Source organism: Zonotrichia leucophrys, chromosome 1A, assembly GCF_028769735.1.
Source record: "Zonotrichia leucophrys gambelii isolate GWCS_2022_RI chromosome 1A, RI_Zleu_2.0, whole genome shotgun sequence".
Taxonomy (NCBI): Eukaryota; Metazoa; Chordata; class Aves; order Passeriformes; family Passerellidae; genus Zonotrichia; species Zonotrichia leucophrys.
The window spans coordinates 46082367-46105977 of record NC_088170.1 but is presented as its reverse complement, the minus strand read 5'-3'; the positions used below and the strand labels follow the sequence as shown (position 1 = coordinate 46105977).

The window sequence follows — 23611 nt, the reverse complement described above, 5'->3', positions numbered from 1 at the left end:
AGAACAAGCATTAATTAATTTTGAAATAGCATGGATATAATGCTTTGAGAGGTGTGTGGAACTCCCTGTTGTGAGCTAGTTTTGCCAGTCACACTTTTCAGTGGGACAGTGGCATATCTGGCTCCTTGGTAAAAATCTTAGGTCCATTAAGATCTCTGAAGGTTCAGCACTCAAAAGAGATTTTAAATTGCATAAAAGGTAGTTGGCAAGTGTAGAGTAGAAGTGTTTAGTGCCTTCAACTTTATTGTTATGGTATGGTCATGAGTATGAAAAGTTTAATCCACAAAATCAAATCTTAACTTTAGAATGTGGTCAAAGATCCAAGATTGTTTTCTTTTTATTCTATTAGATTTGCCTACCACAAACTGCTGTTTAATTTACAGTTACCAATTTCTTAATAGAAGACTTTATGGATCTTATTTTTCTGGTAACTACTAGTTTTGTCATGAAACGTTCCTGCGTATTTTACTGCCCATTTGGTTACATAAGCAAAAATTTATTGATTCATAAATAAATGTTTACCTCCAGAGTATAGTGTTAATGCCATATTTGCATTAACCTGGATTATAATGTATTGCTTGAAAAATTAGTGCACAGTGGATTATAATACACTGATCGAAAAAAAAAAATAATGCATAACTTCTCTGTGTTCTGGATATAATTTTGAAATGGAATGCTTCAAGACTGGTTGTAGTCACTATCTCAAAATCTCATATAGGTATCAAAAATCTCATAATCTCATATAGATAGGAAGGACAGTTTGCATCTTCAGGTCAGTATTGGAGCATGGATTTCAAGTTCCTATATCTGGTGTGCCTGTTTGTGTCTTCTCAAAGCTCACTATGTTAAAGTGTGGGGGAGGAAACACCGCAGCAAAACAATGCACTGCCATGCTACTTGCTCAAATGAAATTAGATGCCAGACTCTTTGAAAGGCCCTGCACAACAGTGCCAGTACCTTAAGATGACCCATTATTTGCAGTTGTTTGTAGCTTGTATCCATGAAGAAGCAGAGGAATGGGCATCATATCAAAATCAGTATTGACAGTGGGTAAACAGCAGATGCTTAGACAAAAAAAGTGAAAAATGCTGCTGGAGTATTGCTGTGCTTGCTTACCATTCTGTCTTTTTGTGATTTTTGTGGTCTAGGAGCTCCTGAGTTAGAAATCTTGTCTTTGAATATGGAGTTTGTCATGGATTTTCTTCCTGTAGTTTGCCCAGCCACATGAACTTCACGAACTTTAGGCTTAGTTATACATTTTATGAGGAAATAACTTTTTTTTTTCTTTTTAGCAGCCCTTTCTGTCTCATATTATTGGAAGAGCCAGAAATTGTTCCATATTGTTCCATATTTACCTTCCCTCTGTCAGTTTTGATCTTGTGGAAGTCCTCCCCTTGTTTTATCTGCCGCCTTCTATTTCAGTGCTCCTCATACAAAAGCATCTGTCCCATGTAGACAATTTCTGTATCTCTGTATTAGTAAATGAAAACAAACCAGAAGTGCTCACAGAATTGACTCAATATGTGTGACAGAATTACTTTGTGATGAATTTTTCACTTCTGTTCTGCATCTCTCTCCTCATGGTCTGTATAATTCAGTTTTATTTTCTTGTCAGCTCAGAGCCAAGATGCTGTTACTCTTACAGGCAGCTCTGTTGTAGCCCAAAGTTCCCGTCCCAGTGTGCTGGTAGTCAGCTCTGGGTCTGTTGCTGTATGTCTCAATTTAAGACCCCTTATCTCTGGATGCTTTTAACCCTCACCTGACTTCCAGGAACTGGTGCAAATCTGATTTGTTCAGAAGGAAATCAGAGCAGCTGCTATGAGAGCAGGATTTGGTCTTAGAAGGCATTTTCTGTTCCTAAGGGTAGGCTAGTTAACATCTGGTCTTTGCATATTTCTTCTTTCCCATCTCTCTTATTTCTTAAGCTTTAAGGAAAAGGGGTATTTGAAAATAGAATAATTGCTTCAGGATAGGCCAGGTGAAGTATTGAAATAAAAGAGCAGTAATAAACTTCAGATTTTTTATTTGTGATATGTTCTTTAAGTACATGTTCATTGGTTTACTTTTTACTTTTTCAATCGGCCATGTACTCAAACAAGTCTCTAGCAACTGCAAGTCATTGGAGCATTTCACAGCTGCAGGAGCATGCAGTAGGACTCAGAGTATTGTGTTGGAGAAACTACCACACTTTGTCTAAGCTGCACCAGAATTAATTTGCTTTTGAGAATCACTTCAGTGTTTGCTAGTGCTTCGATTGCTAGGACTTGTGTTTGTTTTGCCCCCTGTGCTGGTAGGTCACTGCTGCCATATTCTGCTCTGTTTTGTCGGTAGGGTATGTCCTGTTCTGCACGTTTGTTCCTACAGAAGGCTCTCCTGAAAGCTCAGGAAAAGTGCCCCACTGGTTTTAGCAGAGCCCCCTTTGGGGATTTGCCTGCAACTTGGGTGTTTGCTCTGCTCTGGTGGTCAGCTGGTGACCTTGCTAGTACCATTTCTTATAAAGCATACTCTCTGAACTTGGATCCTTTGGAAAATAATGAGGGATGACATCCAGTATTATACCTTTTTTTTTTTTTTTCCAGTGTAATAACTTTCTCATCTATGCTTGTTGAATAGCAAGTAGAATGAATAATTTCTTGCACAGCTTCCCCATTTTGGTAACATTAAATTTCGGCCACTCCCTTCCATCTTAAATGCCATCTCAGACTAGGGAGTATAAACACCTAATTTTAAACATGACTCACTTTGATGATTGTACAAGTGTACTAGATGCTTATTTCTGAAAATTGCTATGACATCCCTAAACCAAACCTAAGTAGGGAGTAACCTGGATGGTTGATTTAAATCTTTTAAGTATACATCTATACTTGTCCGTCAGGGCCAGTCTTTCTGTAAGCAGAGGACAAATGAGGTGAGGATTGTTGCTGCTTTGCACAAGAGAGAAAAAATTAAAAGGTTGTCACTGGAAAAAATCCTTGATTTACTGCTAATTGAAACAAAATACATCAAAGGAATTGCCATAAGTGTGTTAGAAGCAGCAATCTCTTACTGGTGTGAGGACAGGTCATACTGTAAGCTACTTTCAGGCTTTAACAGACATTTATTATTAGGTTATGGCTGATATACTTTCAAAGTATTTCCTTCTCATATAAAGATGCTACAAGATGGAACCATCTTGTGAAGGGTGTGTTGTTTGTCCAAGTTAAAGCTTAAAATATAGCTGTGTTCTTGAAAAGTTATTTTTAGCTGTATTAGCTTGTAAGTTCAAGATCAGTACATATTTTTATTCTACAGATTGGCATATATTCTAGATATGTACACACATTTGTGGTTAAGAAACACAAAAGAAATTAGTGGACATCATACCAGGAAAGCATCTTTCTTTGGGCAGAAATATCCTTTCAGTAAGGTACACCAAGGGTTTGCATGCTGTATAGGAAATGAGCTAGCCATGACTAGCATTTATCTTGGTTTTGTTTAGCAGTGCATTATGTAAAGCAGGCTAGGAGAAGTGGATGCTTTAATAGCAAAGAAGGAAAAACATAATGTTTAATTACTCTGAAGAGCCAGAACTTAACCTGCAAGACTTCTTTACAGTGAGGTGATGAGCATGGAAATAAATCTGTCCCTAGAGATCAGCAGAGGAATTTGTCTGAGATTTCCTGATCATAGTTGATTTGATTCTTCAGTACTAGATGCTAATTTACTGGGCCTGGCTAGATTAGACAGCAATCAATGAGAGTCTGAATTTCTTTTTCAGTATCCCCAAAGAAATCTATACTGTGGGTTTAACTTTCATGGCTTTTTCATGTAATGTCACCTACGGTACTTGCCATGGATGTGAATGCTGACAGAAACATTTAAATCTTTCATTTCTAAAGTTTTGTCATGTTAAATGCTCATGCACAGAAACCTGAAAGCAAAACTTCCCAGGGACTTTAATGTCACAGAACAAATGGAACAAAATCCATGTACTGATATTTCTAGTTTCTCAAGTACCTGACAGCCTCTTCCTGCCCCAAAACTTGGAATTTTGTGTTTATGACTACAGAAAGGAGAATTTGTTTTTGTTATGTGCAGGTAAAGTAAGCTCTTGGTGCATTATGTAACTTTTAAACTGGACGGGGATTTTGCCATGGAGATAATGAGAGACTTTATATCTGATGTGCAATTTTTTTGTTTTGTTTTGTTTAGTGGGAGACTTTGATAAGATCTGGCGTGAGCATTGTGAGGATGAGGAAACTCTGTGTGAATATGCTGTGGCAATGAAAAACCTTGCAGATAATCACTGGGCAAAAACTTGTGAAGGGGAAGGCCGAATTGAATGGTGTTGCAGGTAAATAATGTATTTGAAACATGCAATTGCACGCTTTTACTTGTAATTATTTATAATGTGAAGCTTAATTGTTTTTTTTAGTTTTTGCCAATATTTAATATTTGTCCTATAGCATATTAATAATTTATTGCTTTCTTAAAGAAATACCTTCTTAGTATTCCAACTTACTAAGGAAATAGTTTATTAAGTGTTTTGTTATTAGGTGATCCTTTTTTGAAGTATTTTCAGCAAACTATTTTTTCTCAAATACTGAAGCTGTTTGCAGATAAATCTATGAAGTAATTTTCCATGCTTCTGAACCTGAGCTGAATAAATGCAATGAGTGTAACTGAAGTTTAATTTTCAGGAGTTTGGTTTGATTTGAAAATATAATAGTGTTTGATCTCTACATGCAGATCTCTGGTGCTTAATTTTCAGTTCTTAATCTCCTGTGACAGATTTTACCCCTGTGAAACTTGTTTTAAATGTGTTTGAAACTCTAAGATTCCTATTTGTGATAAACATCCAGTTTTTGTTGGGCTATCTGAATTGTCAAGTCATGAAATGAGGCACTAAACCATTTCAGTCCCCGAGGAACATAAATAGTAAAAAGAGGAGAGATGTTGGTCATTCAGAATTCCTGCATACAGTTGGCATCCAAGACATACCACAGTATCTGTACAGCAGAATAAAACAAAATGCTGCAATTTAAATGGGAAGAGAATGTATCAATGGTCTTGCCATTGGGAAGGGAATGAGTTCAGAAAACCAGAAAGTAATCTTGTGTGCCAGTCTGTAGGTCCTGCAGGTGAGTGTTGCAAGGTGCTGAGCAAAGAGCAGTAGATGTGGTATTGCTAAATTTAAATTCTCTTGAGCCCATAAAACAAAAAAGAGAAGAAGGAATTGACTGTGAGACACTTGATCTTGGTGGCAGCTTGAGCTCTTCTGTGGCTTCTGGAGATGGAGCAAGTAATAATAAGCTGAGGTTTTTTCCCTGGCATAGACTGGTAAATATTTGAAAACCATTCCTTTACTTACCAATGTTTTATTCTTTAGCTTAGAAAAAGAAGTCATAGCTAAGTGTTTCTTTCTAGATGCCTTTCTGGACATGCTTTGTGTATCTGTATCCCAGTTATGTGAGAGGTGTCTCAGTTATAAAGAACTAAGCCCAAAAATGGACTGAGGGTTTCAATGGCTTTGCAGGGTTAAATCAAATAGATTTTATTGAGATTGTAGTAGACTCTCATTTATGCTATTGACTTTGTTTGGTGGGGGTTTGATATTTTGTTGGTTTTGGGTCTTGTTTGGCTTTTTTTGTTCTGTTCTTTTGTTTGTGTGCTTGTATGGTTTTTTTGTAATTGGCATGGTGCTGACTTTTGCTCCTTTGTGATCCCCTGCTGCCTATTTCTGTGTTCCAGGCTTCCTGAGTTGCTAGTTGTTTACTTGTATTTGTGCTATTCTTTACTTCTGTGGAAATGCTGGTACTTATATTTCTCTTCACTACATTACACTCCCTTGAATCATATTGAATTCTAATAGTGCAATTTCTTGAAGCATCTTCCTCCCACCCTGCCCTGATTTGGCATCACTCTCAGATCATTTATGAGGAACTGAAACTGACCCACAGTTCAGGTTATCTGTGGAAAAAAATAGTTGTACTGGACCCAGGGCATATTCCATGTAACATTGCTTGGTATTTTCTTACAATTTGATTGTCAGCTAATATTTGAAACATCTTAAATAGAGCTGTGTGTTACTTTTATTTCAGCCAAGCAGTAAGCCTATAGCTTGTGGCAAGTTTGTCCATTATCCTGTAGGACAGGATAATGTTTCTTGTGGACAGTGATGACATATATATAGAAGGTTTTGGGGCTCCCACTTGGTTTGTGTTATAGATCACTTACAAGGTAAACATTGAAGTAAATGTCCAGTTTGGGCTTTGCAGCCTGAGCTCATATTAAGAAGAAAATCCACCCACTAAGAGATGCTAAAATGCTTTGTCTTGGTATAAAGCTTTCAGATAAAGCCCATAGCTTTTCAGTTTGCAAACTCAAGGGACTGGGAGTCTTTATATTAGCAGAAAAAGAGAGAGTTCTTTTAACTTCTCAGATTATACAGAGGTCTGGATTGCTAAATACCAAAATATATCAGATTGACTTTGTGTTCTGCAATTTTTTGTTCCTTCTCACGGGGCCAAGACGTGTACCACACAGGTGGCAGGTCCCATTGCTGTTACTTCGCCTTGTGCCCGGGTGCAGAATTGCATGCAAGAGAACTTGGCCTGAGCCTTAGGTGAAAGCTTTTGCTCAATGCTTATCACTATGTTACCATGACAGCAGGAAGGTAGCTGTTTCATATTAGATGAATTTTAATTTATGAGTGGAGTGCTGAAAATAGATTGGAAGCACCCGTGTATGTCTCCTGAAGAAAGAAGAGACTGCGTTTTGTTTTAACTTGAAGGACGATCTTTTCAGTGATCTGAAACTGAGAAGTGTTTTTTTCACTAGTTAAAAGGGAAAAAAAGTACAAAAGACTTTGAGTTTTTGTTCTTCCTTCATTTTTCCTTGTATTCTCCTAGGAACTGATAAAATAAATCAGATAGCATAGAATAACCACTAGAGAAGCTATGCATGCTTCTCAGGATCAAGAATAACAAATTTGTTTTTCTTTCAAAAGCCTTTTTGTTGAAGACACTGGGAAAAAATCTGATATTAACTCTTAAACCAGATGACATAAAACTTACTATTTTACTTCTTCATTAGTGTTGATTTAAAGAACATGTATCCAGACTCCAGAAACTGTAAAAAATGGAAAGCGGTACCTGATAGACTGTGCTGGTGGCCATATGCTGAGTTGTATAGAGCCAATTTTGTTTATTGTTTCAGGAACACATTACAGAACTGTTAAGTGGGGAGAGGGATGGGAGAAGAGGGATTAAAACTTTATCTGCTTTCAGATCCACATTTGTGATCCCCTGAGTGGTGGTGTAAAAAGCCTGGGCAACACTCAACTGTTTATTCCTTCTTTCCTTTATATACGTTTAGAAAATTGAAAGCGAGTAGCAAGTGATATTTGCAAATTAACACTTCTGTTTCTCTTTCATTTATACTACAACACAAAACTTAAACAAAACACATTACGGTAGTGTTTACCCTGAATAATTGTTGTAACTCTTTGATTTTTGCTGGCATAGATAGGCTGGTGAACCTTTGTACACACAATGAATGCCAGCCTGTTCTGGTTCTAGTTAGAACAGAATAAGCCAGACTAGCAGGTTTGCTTCTTTCTGTTGCTTTTGCCTCAGTGTTAAGACTTGTGTTGACTTGACTGTTTTTTTTAAAGAGCAAAAAATAAAATCTTCTAATTATCATGACAAAACACTATCTAGATCTGCACTTTTTAAAAAAGTCTTTTGACTGTTTAATGAGTAAAGAAATACAGTTCTGATGATATTAATGACAGGTGAGTACAGAACTGTTTGGAAACATTTGCCGAGAATAGATGTGAGAGGCTTATCTTAAAAATGTGATTTACTGAGAAGGATTCTGTCAGAGTGTGTCTCTGTATCCATAACTAATTAATACTTTTATTAGCAGTCTGCTGGAGTAAAGTGTATTTATTAAATTTGGAAATGAGACCAAAGAGACAGGAACTTTCACTCTGAGAGCAGAATTAAAATTATTGTCGTTATAAACTATACTAGACATTATCTACTATATTAAATATCAGCTCTACAAATAAAGGCTCGAGAATAATTGATTGTGTCAGTCTTTCAAAAAACTCTTTGGATTCTGAAGCAGGCCATAAACTTGAATATGAAGTGGTCATGGGATGCTTTTGCAGTAGAGGCAAATATCATACTTAAGTGTGTTAATGAGATTGTCCACAAGATATGTAAAGTGCTACTCTGACTTAATTTAGCATTGCTATTAGCCAAAATATCACCTTGGCCACTGCATTTAAAAAATAACAAACAGCAGCTCAACTCCAAGAAAGATAAAGAAATTATCAAAAGCCTTCTGTTTTTTCCACAAAAGCCTTGGTGTACTTTTCTAGAAACTGGAGCTCTCTAGTCAAAAGAAGAGAAGGCTAAGTAATCTGTTAGAGGATCTTTGAGAATAACAGATCTCTGCTAGAACTGGAAAGCTGATCCTGTTTAATAGGAAGATTAAATGAACGAGTGTTTGCAAGTCCCTTCCACACTGTTTTGCAGGTTTTTTTGATGATTGCAATTAGTTGAGCAATTCACTGCAAGGAGAATGGAACTGAGGAAGGTGGAAGAAACAGCAGGAGGGGAACCATTTTAAATGGGAAAGGACAATGTTCACATTTATATGACAGTCTTAACGTTTTGCTGTTAAACACATTGTTTGCTGATGATAGTAAATTGTGAGGAGCTGTTAACTCCCTTGAAGGCAGATAGGCCCTCCAGAGAAACCTCAACAAATTAGAGGGCTGGGCAATCACAAACAATATGAATTTTAACAAACACAAGTGCTATATTCTGCACCTAGGATGGGGCAACCCTGGATGTAAGGATGGACTGGGGAATGAAATACTGGAAAGCAGCACCGTAAAGGGACCTGGGGCTCCTGGTTGATGGCCAGTTGAATGTTTGATTAACAAAATCTTATGCATTCATATTGGCTTTTGCTGACACTTTGTGTCCAACCCAAATGGCAGACAAAGCAGGGGAGTCAACTGGAACAGGTTATTTATCATTTGATATTTGAAATATGGAAAATAAGTTTCACTGAGGAAATATAAAGACTTGATTTTTTGATTTCTTTTTTAAAGCAAAGACATTAACTTCACACTTCTCCCAGAAACCTAACCTGTCTCTCATCTAGGAAACTGAAACAGTTTAGACCTGAAATATTTATTTTGCAGTTTGTGTGAACTGTAGCAAGTGTCAGCTCAGATAGCATTTCATTGCACAATTCTTCATAAGCAGGTGTGTTAATTGTAGAGCTAATATTGTGTCATCACAGACTGAATATTTGTCAGTTAAAAATGGAGCCGTGTCAGATTTTAGAATTATAAAATAGATTCCTTCATATTTGCTTTGTAGATAATTGAGATGCTCTGTTTCTTACTTGAGACAGTTGTTAAATGTAGAGTCTTTTATAACTGCAGACTCAAAACCAGGGTGATCAGTGATGGCTTTAATGGCTGTGAAGTTCAACATCTGGCTGCATCAGCACGTTACCTTGGGGTAAACTACAGAGTGCATTATTTCTGCTAGCTGCCAGTGCAGTGAGTGCCCCTGTGCTTGCTGTTACCCCACAGGAAGTGTGAAGGTCACTTCTACAGGAGGAGTACATAGGCAACTCCTCTGAGAGCTCAGAGCCAAAAGGGCAACATGTAGTAATCATGCCAGAATGACTGTGACATCAGAAAAGTGTAAAGGGAGGATAACCCTCAGTGGCTATGAAGTGCAGTGTGATCTGAGGTTTTTTGTTGGGATTTGGTGGATTTGGCTGGGGTTCCTTGGTACCCTGTGGTACTACACCAGTATGCAGACCCTGGGATCTGAATGTGAAGAATTGTATCCATTCTTGGGCCTTCCTGTGGCATTGGCCAGTTGTCCACCTGGGAAAATGAAAAAGTAGGAGATGCTTCTCTTTATTGTTAACTTGGTAGTGTCTTATGTGTAAATGAGGAATGTCTGTTATGAAAAATACAGAATTATGAGAACTCAGTTGACATGGTTAGAGGTAGAAAGATGGAAGAAACACTCATTTGCATCAGTACCAAGAATGAGGAAGAAATGGCTTCTCAGTGACAAGATGAATTGGCACTTTACAAGTAGGTGGTTCTTCCGTGCTCATTAAGTGTTAAGCTGGGTAGCATACCAGCTTCTAGGGAATTAAAAGGTTGATAACATGAATAGATGAGAAGACAAAGAAAACATTCTTCCAAGCTTGAGAATTCTCTCACGTCTTGCATGTCAGTGCAACACTACTTAAACTGCTGTTGATTCTGGATGTTTTAAGATGCATAATGAGAAAAAAAGACTTAGAATAAAAATAGAGACTACAGGGTGCTAACAAAGTGGCGCAGTAGCTGATAAATGGACAAAAATTTTTCTTTTCAAGTTTCATTTCTTTGACTAATTGATACACAGAACTAAATAGTTCTAAATTGATCATATGCTTATAAATAAATAGTACAATGTGTAAAATACACTTTAATTAGTATACCAGCAGTAATGCAAGTGTTTTTTTCTGGTGTTCTCATTTGTTTATTGATCTCCTTAAAATCTTTTTCCTGCTGAAAAAAAAACTTGTTATACTTCGTTTTAGAGTTGTTTTCTTTCCATACGTGCAGTCTCTAATGGGTGGGGTTGCTATAATTTTGCAGTCTGTATGTCTGGTAGTATTGCAACCTAGACTGGAGCATCTGTCTTATGAGGAAAGGCTGAGGGATTTGGGCCATTTCAGTCTCAAGAAGAGACAATGGAGAGGGGACCTCATCAATGTCTATCAGTATCTGAAGGGAGGGTGTCAGGAGGGTGGATCCAGGCTCTGCTTGGTCATGCCAGCCAGTGGGACAAAAGGCAACAGGCAGAAACTGATACACAGAAGTTCTGCCTAAAACAGAAGAAGAAGTTCTTTGCTCTACAGGTGACTGAGCACTGGAACAAATTGCACAGAAAGGTAGAATATTCCTCACTGAAAATATTCCAGAACCCTCTGGATGCAATCCTGTGCCATGTGCTCTGGAATGACACTACTTGAGCAGGGAGCTTAGATCAGATGACCCTCTGAGGTCCCTTCTAACCTGACCCATTCTGTGATTACACAGAATTTCTGACTCAAGACACTTCTTTCCTAGCTATCTTGGGGTGAAGTTATTTCTAACTGTGCCTGTTTGTGTATGTTTCCATCTAAGAAACTCAATGCCACTCCAATGACATTTTTTTTTGTTGTCCTTCACATCTTATGTAACGAAGAGACTGGGTATATGTGATGGCTAAAATATCACCAAACCTTAGATTAGCCCTGTGTATTCCAAGTCTTTGTCACTATTTGTGATTTAAATGCACCATTTTACCAATGTGTCCATCCTTAAATCTATGATGTGAAGTGTCATTATCTTGTTCCTGCTTTGTATAAGATATTATTAAACTACACTTGAATTTATTTTTTGTGGAATGTTCCTTCAAAGCTCTGCAGTTTTGTTAGAGGAAAATGGAGTGAATTTCAAGAAAGCATCATAAAAATGAGTTGTTCAGAAAAGATTATTCAAACAAGGATTATTTCTGTTGAAATTTTCGTGCAAATACTTGGATGGCAGATTTAATTTATCTGAATTGTGCAGGGTGAACCCGGCTTTTTAATTTCACAGCAACAATTTTTTCCATTTATATTTTGTGGATGAAATTCAGTTTTTCTCAAACACAGTGCTTACTTCTCATACAGTAATGCTGACTACTGATTGAAGAACACAAGTGCTGTTTAACTTCTTTTGTAACATTAATTTCTTTAAACTGGCTAATATTTCTGTTCAATTATGATTAATTATTTTGTTTTAGTTCCTGTAAGAAAAGTAAGTAAATATGGGGTAAAACTGAAAGCTAAAATAAGTCTTTGACAGGAATACAGCTGCTGTCTGTTACTTAAAACAAAAAATGTCCAGTCAAACTCAATTAAAATGAAAATGTAAGTTTGTGCATAAATCTGGATTAGGTTTCTTTTCCCCTAGTTTATGTGCCAGCAAGAAACACATTTCAAAACCTTGTGTTGACAGGGAGCTAGTTCATAACTCTTTGCACTATAGTGGAGAACTGAGCTGAAGTTTACCTTCTGGTGATGTTCTGACAAGAATTCTGCTGTCTTACTCTAAATGTCTATCCAGATTAAAAAAACTTAAATGTATACTCAGCTGTGACTTATGACATAATTTGGGGGGGAGAAAAACCCCACCAGCCCACCACTCATACTGTTGGATGTATCACATCTTTTTTTAAAGTTGACTTACCAAATTTGAAATAAAACTCAGATTTGTTTAAAAGTTGACAGCACTTGATCTCTTAACCCTCTGGTGTGTATCTTAGCTGTAGTAGTGACTAACAAGAGCATTCAGTTTTCCTGGGGAATTTTTCTTTTTGTCTTTTCAGTGTATGCCGAGAATATTTTCAGAATGGTGGAAAAAGAAAAGCACTTGAGAAAGATGAAAAAAGAGCACTTCTTGCTTCTAAAACCACTCCAGCTTTAAATGTTCCTCAAACTCCCAAGATTGAAGATCCTTTGCCGAACTTAGGCTTGACAAATCATGAAGCTGTGACAGAAGAGTAAGTTTTACGTGTTTTGACTTTTTTCCCCCTTTTTTGAGTGTTAAAACTTCCCCTGATGTTTATTTCCCCAGAACGTGTTCGATCAGTCTGATGTATTTTTAATAGCTAAGAAGGGCAATTTTCATGTGAATATATACATTTCAAGAGCTGTTTATGTTTTAGTATATTTTGGTGAATGCCATAAAAAATTGCTTGAGAATGACAACTTAGTCATCTTCATTTCACTGCTAAAGCAATTTCACTTTAGTATGTCATTGGTGTGCAATGCAATTTATATTAAACCTTGAGGTGAAATAAGGGAGATGTTAATTAAGTTAGAATCTAATGGCTGTTCAGCACTGTTGAAAAGTCAATTGCTTATGTAAGTACTAAGTGCCAAATGTAAATATCAGAGTACTTAAAACTTTCTCTTCATAAATAATTGCAGAGAAACTCTTGATTCCAATTACACACTTCAAAAGCAATTTGGAATTACAACCCTTAACTTTTAATGTACTAGCTTTCTGATGACTGGCTCTGCAGAACTTGTAGTATCCTTGAGGTATTTTCCAAACAACAGTTTTAATTTTGTTTGTGACCTTCACTCAAGCAAGAATTTTATTTTTGGTATCCAAGACTAACTTTATTATTTCTGAAGTCCCACCCTCCATTTTTTTTCCTAAATAATGTGTCATGTTTGTGACTATTCATGTCTGATGGAAAAAAATTCATATTTTGCAGGTACAGTGAAATAATGAATGCATAAGCATAGAATCTATGAAAGTTATACTTATGAATTATTTCATATTCTTTATAGTTTAGTTCTTAGAACTTCTTGCAGTAGTGTTTTTTCTATTGTGTAAAGAGGTTTTTTCCTTTACTGTAGCATGTCTGCTGTGATCAGCACTTACTTGAAAGTGTAGGATAAGTTAGGGAAAGAATGACATGTTACTAATGTTATTAGTAGCTATGTCTGTCCTTAGGAGCTGGTGTCTTCTGTGTCTCTCATGTTTGTTTAAATCAATAGGTTTGATGATCATATTTACTTTAAAGCTTTCTAGCAGTGGGAGGCATTGTCAGGACAAAGCATTGGTTCTCTCTTTGATCTCTGTCTCCATACTTTCTGCAGTTAATAGTGGCTGTTGCAGAGCTAACTTCACCTGATTTCTTGCTACCAGTTGTTTCTAGCCTCCCTTTTGTTCTAATGTGTACAGAAAGGAGTTAATAGAGAAGTTTTATAAATTATTTTAAAGCATTTGTTAGTATAGTGAGTGCTGATGATTACTTTCGTTCTCAGAAGTTTAAAAATATACACACCTCGTAAGACATACCTGGCAAAGGCAAGTTTTATAACATCTACCTGAGTAAGCTACAAATGGTAGTAAGTTCTTAGTAGCCATATAGACCTTGAACAACAAGGCCTAACTGGTCTAAGTTGCTGCCCAGAGAAATCAAAATTCCTTTTCTTGATGCCTTACAGAAGAAATTACAGAGTTTATCAGAAAGAAAATGGATTGTGTATTACATAAAACAGAGATCTCTCCTGAAATGCTTTAGCATGTAGCTTCACTGCTCTATAGTGAAGCCTGAAAGTTGGTCCAGGGGATACGGGGAACCTACGCACAGCGTTCAAAGACTGTCACTCCATTCTGGTCATGTAGCACTACAAGAGTGTGGGTTTGTCTATCGGTATGACTAAGCCTGTGACTCTTTGTTTTGCTCTGGTAGGTGTGAAGACAATAATTCTGTTCATCCCACATATAATCCTCTCTCAAGTAATTTATAAATATATATAAATAAGGTCGTTTTTGTAAATAGGAAGACAGAATGCATCATAGTGATCTTTTCTCTGTACCACAGGTGAAGTGACTGTCCTGGAAATTAGAGGCTTCTGGGATTTCCTGCTTAATTTCAATCTGTACAAGTATTTCATTGAACCATTTAAAGGGAACATGTTTAGATCTCTAGAGGCTCTCTCTTTTTCATGGGAAGTCCTCTCTGCACCGTAGTATCCAGTTTCCTCTTGTTATGCTTCCTGTGATCCCATGTGTCCATTGATTTGGTGTTACCATATTAGACTCTCATACAGAATGTAAGCATTCATGTAGGCATATATTTTTGTGTTTGAGTGAGGAGGGATCTGCCATTAGTGTCTCCATTTGCTAGACAAGGAGATACACTGGTCTGAGAAACCACAAACTACCCTTATGTGGGAAAAGATCTCTGATTTGACTTCCAACCATGTTTGTGATTTATGGCTACTAGGATCTGCCTACACAGCATCCAAATTCCTGTTCCAAGTCTGGAAAAATTGTTGCTTTCATCTTCATTCTGAAAGCTCACTCAGTACTGATTGACTTAGGAGGCAGCTTGGTAATGTTTGCAGCTTTAGCTTAAAGGTAATTGTTGCACTCTTTGCCTTGGTCATGGTGGTATTTTGAGAGAAGTGTGCCCTAGAAATCTTCTGTTCTATGTAAAAGTAAAATAATTTGCCACTGTTTTTCCAAATGCAACAAGACATTTTATCTTGCTTTTCCAGCATCCTCTCTCTGGTAGGTTACTGGGAGTCTAGAAGGAGCCCAGAGAGCCCAGATCTCTTACTGCTGCTCAGAGGCTTTTCTTTCCTTTCTGCTTTGGTGTTGCTATGAGTATAGCCATGGCTTGGTTTTACTGCATTGGCCCTGCACCCCTGTTTCTGAAAGTTTTTTGCAGTTACCTGTCTCTCCAGGGCTGAGCCTTTTCCCAGAAACATGACAAGTTACATTTTGGAGATGCCAGTTGGTTTTGGCTACAGAAACTTGAAGCCAAAAAACATTTTATTTTTGAAATGTTATTAGCATTCTCATCTTTGTGAAGTCCCTGTGAAAGCTGTGACTTTGTTTGCCTCTGTTAATGGATTTTGTACATTCCAAGATGTTACAAATCACCATGGAATTTTTTAAGATTGCAGCCCTGTAAATGATGCTGTTTATGTAGTTGTTCTCTGTTTCCCTTTTCAACTCATAAAACTTTAATTCTGGTGTCTAGCGTGACTTCAAAATCAGTAAATACTACAAAAAGTCAAGTGAGAAACACAAAACATTATGAGAGTCTGTCTAGTAGACACACAGTTTGCCTTTTTATTTACTTGCTACAAGTGCAGAGTGCATAGTTATTGCACCTTCTCTGAACAAAACACTTCTGCTTGAGGACCACCTGCTTTTATTGATGGATCTTGGTTCTTTAGGTAACTCAGCAATTGAAGTAAGGTATTCACTTCTGTCAGTCACTACTATGGTGTTCTCTGAGAATCTTTTGCATTAGTTACCTGAAGTTGTAACTCAGAATACAGCTTTAAAAAGTTACATTTGATAAAACTTAATTCTTGCTACTTCTTAGGTTCCTTCACTCCCTGGGAAAGATCAGATTACTTGATGTTGGTAGCTGCTTTAATCCATTTCTGAAGTTTGAAGAATTTCTGACAGTTGGCATAGACATTGTTCCAGCTGTTGAGGTATGTAATGTTTGCTGTATTTAGTATAAACTTGATCCTCAAATTTGTGGAATGCCTCAAAATAACTGTAATAGAGTATGTTTAATACTTACATCCTTTTTAAATATTTAGTAGGAACTAAACACTACATCCTTTTCCATGAGCAGGCTCTAGAGTCCTAGTTGTGTTTTGTTTTAAAAATACAATTTTTTTCCCAGAGCTGTGGCATTATTAATCTTTAAAATCTTGAAAATTTTAGTAGCCATCTTTATCAGTATTTCAGATGACTCCTTGGATCTTAAAAGGTATAAATAATTATTAAGTAGGCTTGTGCTTAGACAAGAGCTTCTCAGAAGCTGCATTCACTGACAGAAGGAAATGATCAGTGACTGTATTTGGTGAGTTTTTCTGGGGAGATTTAATATTCAGAAGTGCACTATAAGGGAGCATTTATATTTATTGCTAGAAATATTTTTGAGTTTTCAAAATCCAGAGGACAAATTTATCAGCATATTTGGGGTAAATTACTTAATTTTCTCTAGGCAGTAAGGTTCTCAAATGCCTGAATTCTGCTGTAATCGTATCTTCTTTCTGTCTTTTGCTCTTGACCCAACTTCTGTCAGCACTAATTGCATTTATCAACCATGCAAAAGGATAAAGTGGAATAAATATGTTTTAAAAAGACACAGAAATACATTTCGGAGAAAAAAACAGAAAAGCATTTGACTATATGCACCTTGACTACTTACAGTTAGAAATCAGGCTCTATTAAAATCTATGGCCTAAGGTAACCCTCTTTAGAAGTGGAGAGGTGAAAAAAAGTGTACAGGTGAAAAAATACAGTTAACTGGAAAGTAAGGTTCTCTTATTTGCTGCAGTGTGATTTACATGCAAAATGCCTGGTAGTTTGTTACTGTTACCATGTTTAGTCCATTAACACCTCATTTGTATTTTTGCATATATGCTGAGAGATACTGAAAGATATTCTTTAAAAATTTGAGCCTGATAAATTGCTTTCAAAAGCAATTCAATGTTAGTTCTGTCTAAAACACAAACTTTGAATAGATTTTGTCTTGCCTAATTTGAAACACAGGCATCATGATTACTTTCCATGACTTTGGAGGCTGTAGGACTGTGTAGGGCTGTTGGGCATGACACAGGAGGTAAAAAAACCACATGCCACTGAAATGGGAGCCTGTGGCATTTAAAATGGTAAGACATGGCAAGTGAATTTCTAGCTATGATACATAGATCCTCAGTGTCTACATCTCAGGTTCTGAGTTCTAATTACAGTCAGTGAAGATCTGTTAGAAATAGTCAAACCTAAATATCTTCTGTTCTTTGATGGTGAGGTGAATTGGGTCACTGTGTATTGACTAATTCTCCAGTGACTATAATGGCAGCCTAGGTACCTAACACTATATGAGTTGAACCTAAACATTATTTTTTGAGTATGCCTAGTTGATATTTTTCTGTCTACTAGTCTGTTGTTCTGCTTTCCTAAGAAAGCTACATGTCTTCTCATGAAAATCAATTTAAATGTGCAGTGACCAAAACCTTTATTGGGAAAAGTCCTGAAAAAGTAACTTCTGTGGATTCAGTGGAGGAACATATGCAATTTCTGTGTACTAACCAGTTCTTTAGATTCTCTCCCAGCAGAAGGGAACAATAAGATAATTGGTTTCTGGTCATCTGACAGGGTTAGTACCATAGCTTCATGGTAGGAGCTCCCAGAGTGCTAATGCACAAGTGGTGACACACGTGCTTACTCTGGGCCTGTCTCAGGCTCACCAACATCTTTGATTATCTTGGATCCTTTGGTTTGCTCAGGGCACCTTGAAGCCTGGCTAGGTGGTGTTCTTGGAGGGACAGGGAGTACAGTTTGAGCAGTCAAATGCATCTGCTAGAATAAGCTTAGTCCTACCTCCAAAACAGAATTAATGGGCCCTGATGTACTGAAGATGTCTCTTCTTTGAGCTGCATCAGCACCATAACCTTCTGAATAAATTTATCTCTTAAGGCCAGAAGTTGCCTGGGCTGATTTAAGGTTTTTGGAATAACAACCAGAGGTTAATTATGGTAGTTAAGTCATCTCCTGACTTGAAAAAATTATCTTGAGAAGTTGTGGTAAAAGCTGAAAAGAAAATAAATTGGTAAAAAATTCTGATTTAGCAGATTTCTTAGGTGAGACCCTAAAGTACCTTTTAAAACAAATTGAAGCACAGAGTCTTCTTACAAAGCCAGTTTCTTAAATAATGTTGATCAGAGGGTTAAATAGTTCTTTCCTTAATAAAAAAATATCATCCACCTTCATATAGAAATGCTTTGGATATAGACTAAGTAGCTGAGTAATAATTCAATTAATTTGGAGGACATGTGGAAATACAAGGAAAGGAACTGAAATGTTAGTTATGTAACTAAAGGAAAAATGTCGTCAAAATTTTTAGAATCTCTGTTTCACATACAGAGAATGCAAACTGTTGAATATGGAAATATATTTCCATTGATAGGTTTTTAGAGAGAGGGAAAATGCTTACCAAGAAAAGATTAATATTTTCTTTAGTTAAGCAGCATGCACTCACTTCCTGGTATCCTGGAGTAAAGTACACTGAGAGAAACGTGCATTATTAGATGGTAGGAGGATGAAAACTGAGACTGGGGTGTGCAGCAGATGCTGTCTTGGAGTAAATATAGTCTGAGACCAAAAAAAAATAAAGTAAGAAAGAGGTGGAAGAGTACTGGAGTTAAAAATTAGAATATATATATTGATACTTGAGGATCCCTTCCAACTCAGAATATTGTGTGAAATATCTGTGCAAATTATCCACATAAGTAGGTTTGTGTTCTTAAATGTCAGTAGATGCACTGATAACTGTTCTCTTAGTGTCTGTGAGGACTTAAACATTAGTTTAAGACTTGTGTATCAAAACTGATTGGCAGATTCCAGTTTAACAGCATTTTTATCCTAAGTTGATTACAGATTCCACCTGAAACATACCTTAGTCCTGAAATTGTCTTTAACATTATTTCTGCATTACTAATTTGTGTTTCTCCTCTACTCAGAAATACTTGCAGCCTAAATTGGTTTTTTTCAACTGTATATGTGTGACCATTACCTTTTTAACTCTTTAAGTAAAGTTAGTAAAGTTTACTCTTGAGTAAAGTTAGCGCATCACTCTGAACAATCAGTTTTAAGGGAATAATTTATTTTTCTGTGGATTTTGGTTGTATTTGCTCTTTAAACTAACCTTGATATTTGGTTTTCTGTTTTTGTCACTCCACCAGAGCGTATACAAATGTGACTTCCTAAATCTTCAAATTCAGCAACCTCTTCAACTGGCACAAGATGCTATAGATGCCTTTCTTAAGCAACTGAAAAATCCCATTGATTCTCTACCTGGAGAACTGTTCCATGTTGTCGTTTTCTCACTCCTTCTTTCTTACTTTCCATCACCCTATCAACGATGGATATGCTGCAAGAAGGCACATGAACTTCTGGTATTAAATGGCTTATTGCTTGTAATAACTCCTGATTCATCTCATCAGAATCGCCGGGCCATGATGATGAAAAGCTGGAAAATTGCCATAGAGTCCTTGGGTTTTAAACGCTTCAAGTATTCCAAGTTTTCTCACATGCACCTGATGGCATTTAGGAAAACTTCCCTGCAAACAACAAGTGACTTAGTTAGCAGGAACTACCCAGGGATGTTGTATATCCCACAGGATTTCAACAGTATAGAGGATGAGGAGTACTCCAGCACTGCCTGCTACGTTCGGTCAGACACAGAGGATGAACAGCTAGCTTACGGTTTTATGGAGCTGCCCGATGCTCCCTATGACTCAGACTCTGGAGAAAGCCAGTCTAGTTCTATCCCTTTCTATGAGCTAGAAGATCCGATATTGCTTCTGAGTTAATGTAGTCGTTGAAATGCCCTTTCAGTCAAACTTCTTGCTTAACTAATTTTGCTATACTAACGTGGGCTCAACACAGAAAAAATGGTTTGCATAAAGAAAATGCAAAGGTTTACAGAGTTTGCTATTTTTTTCTACTTTTGAATTTTAAAATTTATTCTTGTATGAAAGTGAAAAAATACAAGTTTTATGCAAATGACTCATGTCATAGCATAAATTGCTGTTACTTTCTTTAGATTTGTATCACTATTTTTTTTTCCAGAAAGGTACCATTCTTTTCTTTAGTGCTGTGAAGTGTGAATTCTATTTAATTTGTTAAATGTTGTTTCAGTATTTTAACTCAATGTGGTTGAGCTTAAGGCACTGGAGTTGGTGGGCTTCTGAGAAGTATATGTAGGAAGAAATAATTTGCACTTTAATTAAATGTGCAGATAGGTTAAGACACTTGGTTGCAAATGTCCTTTCTTAATTATGGAACAAAACTTTTTTTCTTCCAAAATTTTTTTCACTCTGGTTAAGCCTGGGCTGGAGAAACAATAATGCTTGCACATTTGACTTTATGTTTATTGCAGCCCTTGTGACGTGACACCAAAACACTGGAATATATGCATCCATAGTCCGACATACTGTGTAATTTCATTGCATAAATAGCAATTTCTGAAGAGGCTTTTCCCCCAGAGGAGTATGGTACGTCTAGACAATTATGTTTCACTTCAAAGCTGGAATATGTTTTGCAGTTTTATGAGTATACAAGCACTAATGTGTATCAGTATTTGCCCAACTATGGTGTTCTGTATTCTTTTCCAACTGGGTTTTCTGGGGGACAGAATGGGTTTTGTCTTTTTTTAAAAGTAAATTATTTATGCATTTTAAAAAGAAACAGCTTTTTCATTAATTGTCCTATTTGTAGACCTAAGTTAGCCAGGGACTACAAACTGATTTTGTAAGAAGGAACATAACTCTACAAGTTTTTCAAGGATACACATATTTGCATAAAGCCATGTAATTCAGACCACACACAAGAATTTAACACCTGCTTTTTGTTTGCTTATTAGGACCCAGCTGACTTCTGTTCAGTTAAATAAAAACTCCATAGCTGACTGAAAATTGGTCTGCACTGTGAAGAGATTAAACATCTATTTTTACTTCTATTAAGTTTTTAACTTGTGTAGTGAACCTGTGAGTTTTTGCAGGAAAAATGAATTCTGTTCAGTGGTTAAAAAAGAGGATTCATTATTAGTCTAGCTTAGGTTTTCCTCCATTTAAAAATAATGGCCAGAATTTTCAGATTTGGATGTTAGGCTCTTAAATCTATATGTAAGTGCCTAGTAGTAAATGATTATAACTAGGTGCCAGATCATGATTTATTTCGGACTTCTGAAAATTGGTAAAAAAATACTAATACAGTTTCTCAGGCTATTGTGATCTTACAAGATGAAATATCTTCCATTAAACTGCCACCTTGTATTTATAATATGAAAGTTGCTAGATAAATTGAAGTTGTAGTGTGGGTTTTACAGTACTTGCTACAAAAATGAAACTTACTCCTTCCATTGAAGTATTGCACTGAATGTGTCACAGTTTGGCCTACCTGTTTTTCTTTTATAGTATTTCCTACATAGAGTAATCACATTGGTCCAGCTTACACTCCGTTGTGATCTGGACTGTGGTGCTGTATTCTTTAACATAAGCTTTTTGTCTCTTCTTAACTTTAAAGCATTCCCAAATTCCTAATTCAAATTTATTACTCAATCTGAATGATAGGGTTATACAAACCAAACAATTACACTGTGATGTGTAAAAAGAAAAAAAGAATTAAGGTTAGACATACAGGAATCATGGTTCACTTGCTATTTTTTGTTACAGAGAATACTTCTCTAATGAAGTACACAATGCCTTCAAAATTGGCTTTTAGTCAGTATTTTCATTCAAATCTTTGTCATTGAAAGCCTTTCTTCCCAATTAACCACTGGTTCCAGCAGTGCTCATGTTAAAATATTGCTGCTGTAAATTCAGCTCTTATGGGAGGTTAATAAGTGCATTCTTCAAAGTATACATAATATTTTAACTGATACTCTATTAGAAACAGTACACCATCAAACATATGTTGGCATTGATTACTGTAAATTGGTTTGTGATTCATACACCAAGAAGTGCAATTCAGATCAAGATTTACCCCCCAAAATAGCTTAAATACTAAGGTTTAACGTTTAATCCTTTTTGGGAGGTTGGTGACAACACTGTGGTTTAGGGACCTGAGATTCATAACAGCTTGGTTTTCTTGCTGATCATTCTGAATGCCCAAAGTGGGTTTATTGGTTATTGGTTTTGTGGGTTTTTTTTTTTTTTTCTTTTTTGGTTTGGTTTGAATTGTTTTTTTCACAAGGGACAGTAGATGGTGGTGAAGGAGGAAAGTGTGATTTACATAAATACCTACATTTCCCTTAATAATAAAGTGGTGATATCAGGAGTTGTTGTATATTTGGCTTTGGTGCAAGAATATTATTTCTAGGTTATGAAATATTTGAAAATTATGACTGTGAAAGGTGCTGGAGAAGAAAAGGAAGAAAACATGTGTTGGCATCTCTGTTGTCTTTTATGTCACTACTTTTGTGAACAAAGCACATTTATTAAAAAAAATTTGAAAAACCGAAAACATTTTTTAAAATTCTTGGGGATTCAGCTGTTGTCTTTTTCTCTTTCTGTGCAATCTGTTTATGTGAAATCCAGTGAAATCAATGCAGAGCTATTTTCTTTATATTCAAGGAGATAGTTGTTTTGGGTTTAATTTATAACCCCTAAGGATGTTAAATTTGGTACTTCAGTTTCAGCTTCTACATCTCAGTGGTGGTCTTTGCTTTTCAAAAGGGTTTAAGTTCCTCCAGTTGATTCTGTTACCATGCTGCTTTCCCTGCCCACTTAGATGTGACCACTTTCTAAGCACTTCTTCTCATCTACCTCTACATGTTCTTAATTTCTTTTCTATCTCACTGAAATACTTTTACAGCTCCCATTTTTTGTTGCCTCTTTAACATCATTATTGTACTTTTCTACATTGTGATTCTGAATACTGGCGGTGTTGGGAAAAGGTTGGCAATGGGAAAAGAAATCCAAAGAACTGAAAATGCAAGGCTCCTGCTAAGATACAAGTTGTAGGAAGACTGGATTTCAGCAGAACTGAAGTGTGTCCCTAGCACTGCACAGCCTACCTGGTACATTCTGATCTCTGAAGTGAGAGGGAAGATGACTAAATAGCATTTCACACATGGGCTCAGTGCTGCTTCCTGTGCATCCTTTCTGCCTCATCCTGTTTCAGGAGGACTGCCTGAGTGGCTTTACAAGTATGATCATTCTAAGGCTTTTTAATCATATCTCCATGTGTCAGCAGCAGGTTTTCTGCTCATTTTTCCTTCTCTTTCTGTTTCCCTCACTTGTTTTCAACCTGTAGAAGAGCAAGTTCTTTTTAGAAAGGGTTCATTTCACCAACTTGCCCAGAAGCTTAGTTGGGTTATTTTACCCTCCAAGTAAAACATGCAAGAAGAAGTTTCCATAGTTGCTTGAGGAGTATAACAAGATAATGGTTGAAACAGTACAGTACCAACTAAGTGTTGTCCATAATGCTGGTAAAGCATCTGAA

The 23611-nt window shown here is 36.6% G+C and overlaps 1 protein-coding gene across 1 annotated transcript in view; it reads left to right on the top strand.

Annotated features, from left to right (window-relative positions):
- The window catches only part of BMT2 (base methyltransferase of 25S rRNA 2 homolog), a 30710-nt gene extending 8088 nt beyond the window's left edge, over positions 1 to 22622 (top strand). The window contains exons 2-5 of the mRNA XM_064702649.1: positions 4192 to 4333; positions 12435 to 12608; positions 15969 to 16083; positions 19348 to 22622. Of these exons, the coding sequence (XP_064558719.1) occupies positions 4192 to 4333; positions 12435 to 12608; positions 15969 to 16083; positions 19348 to 19977 (1061 nt within the window). The 3' untranslated portion in view covers positions 19978 to 22622. The remainder of the gene's footprint in view (positions 1 to 4191; positions 4334 to 12434; positions 12609 to 15968; positions 16084 to 19347) is intronic.
- The last annotated feature ends 989 nt before the right edge of the window (positions 22623 to 23611 follow it).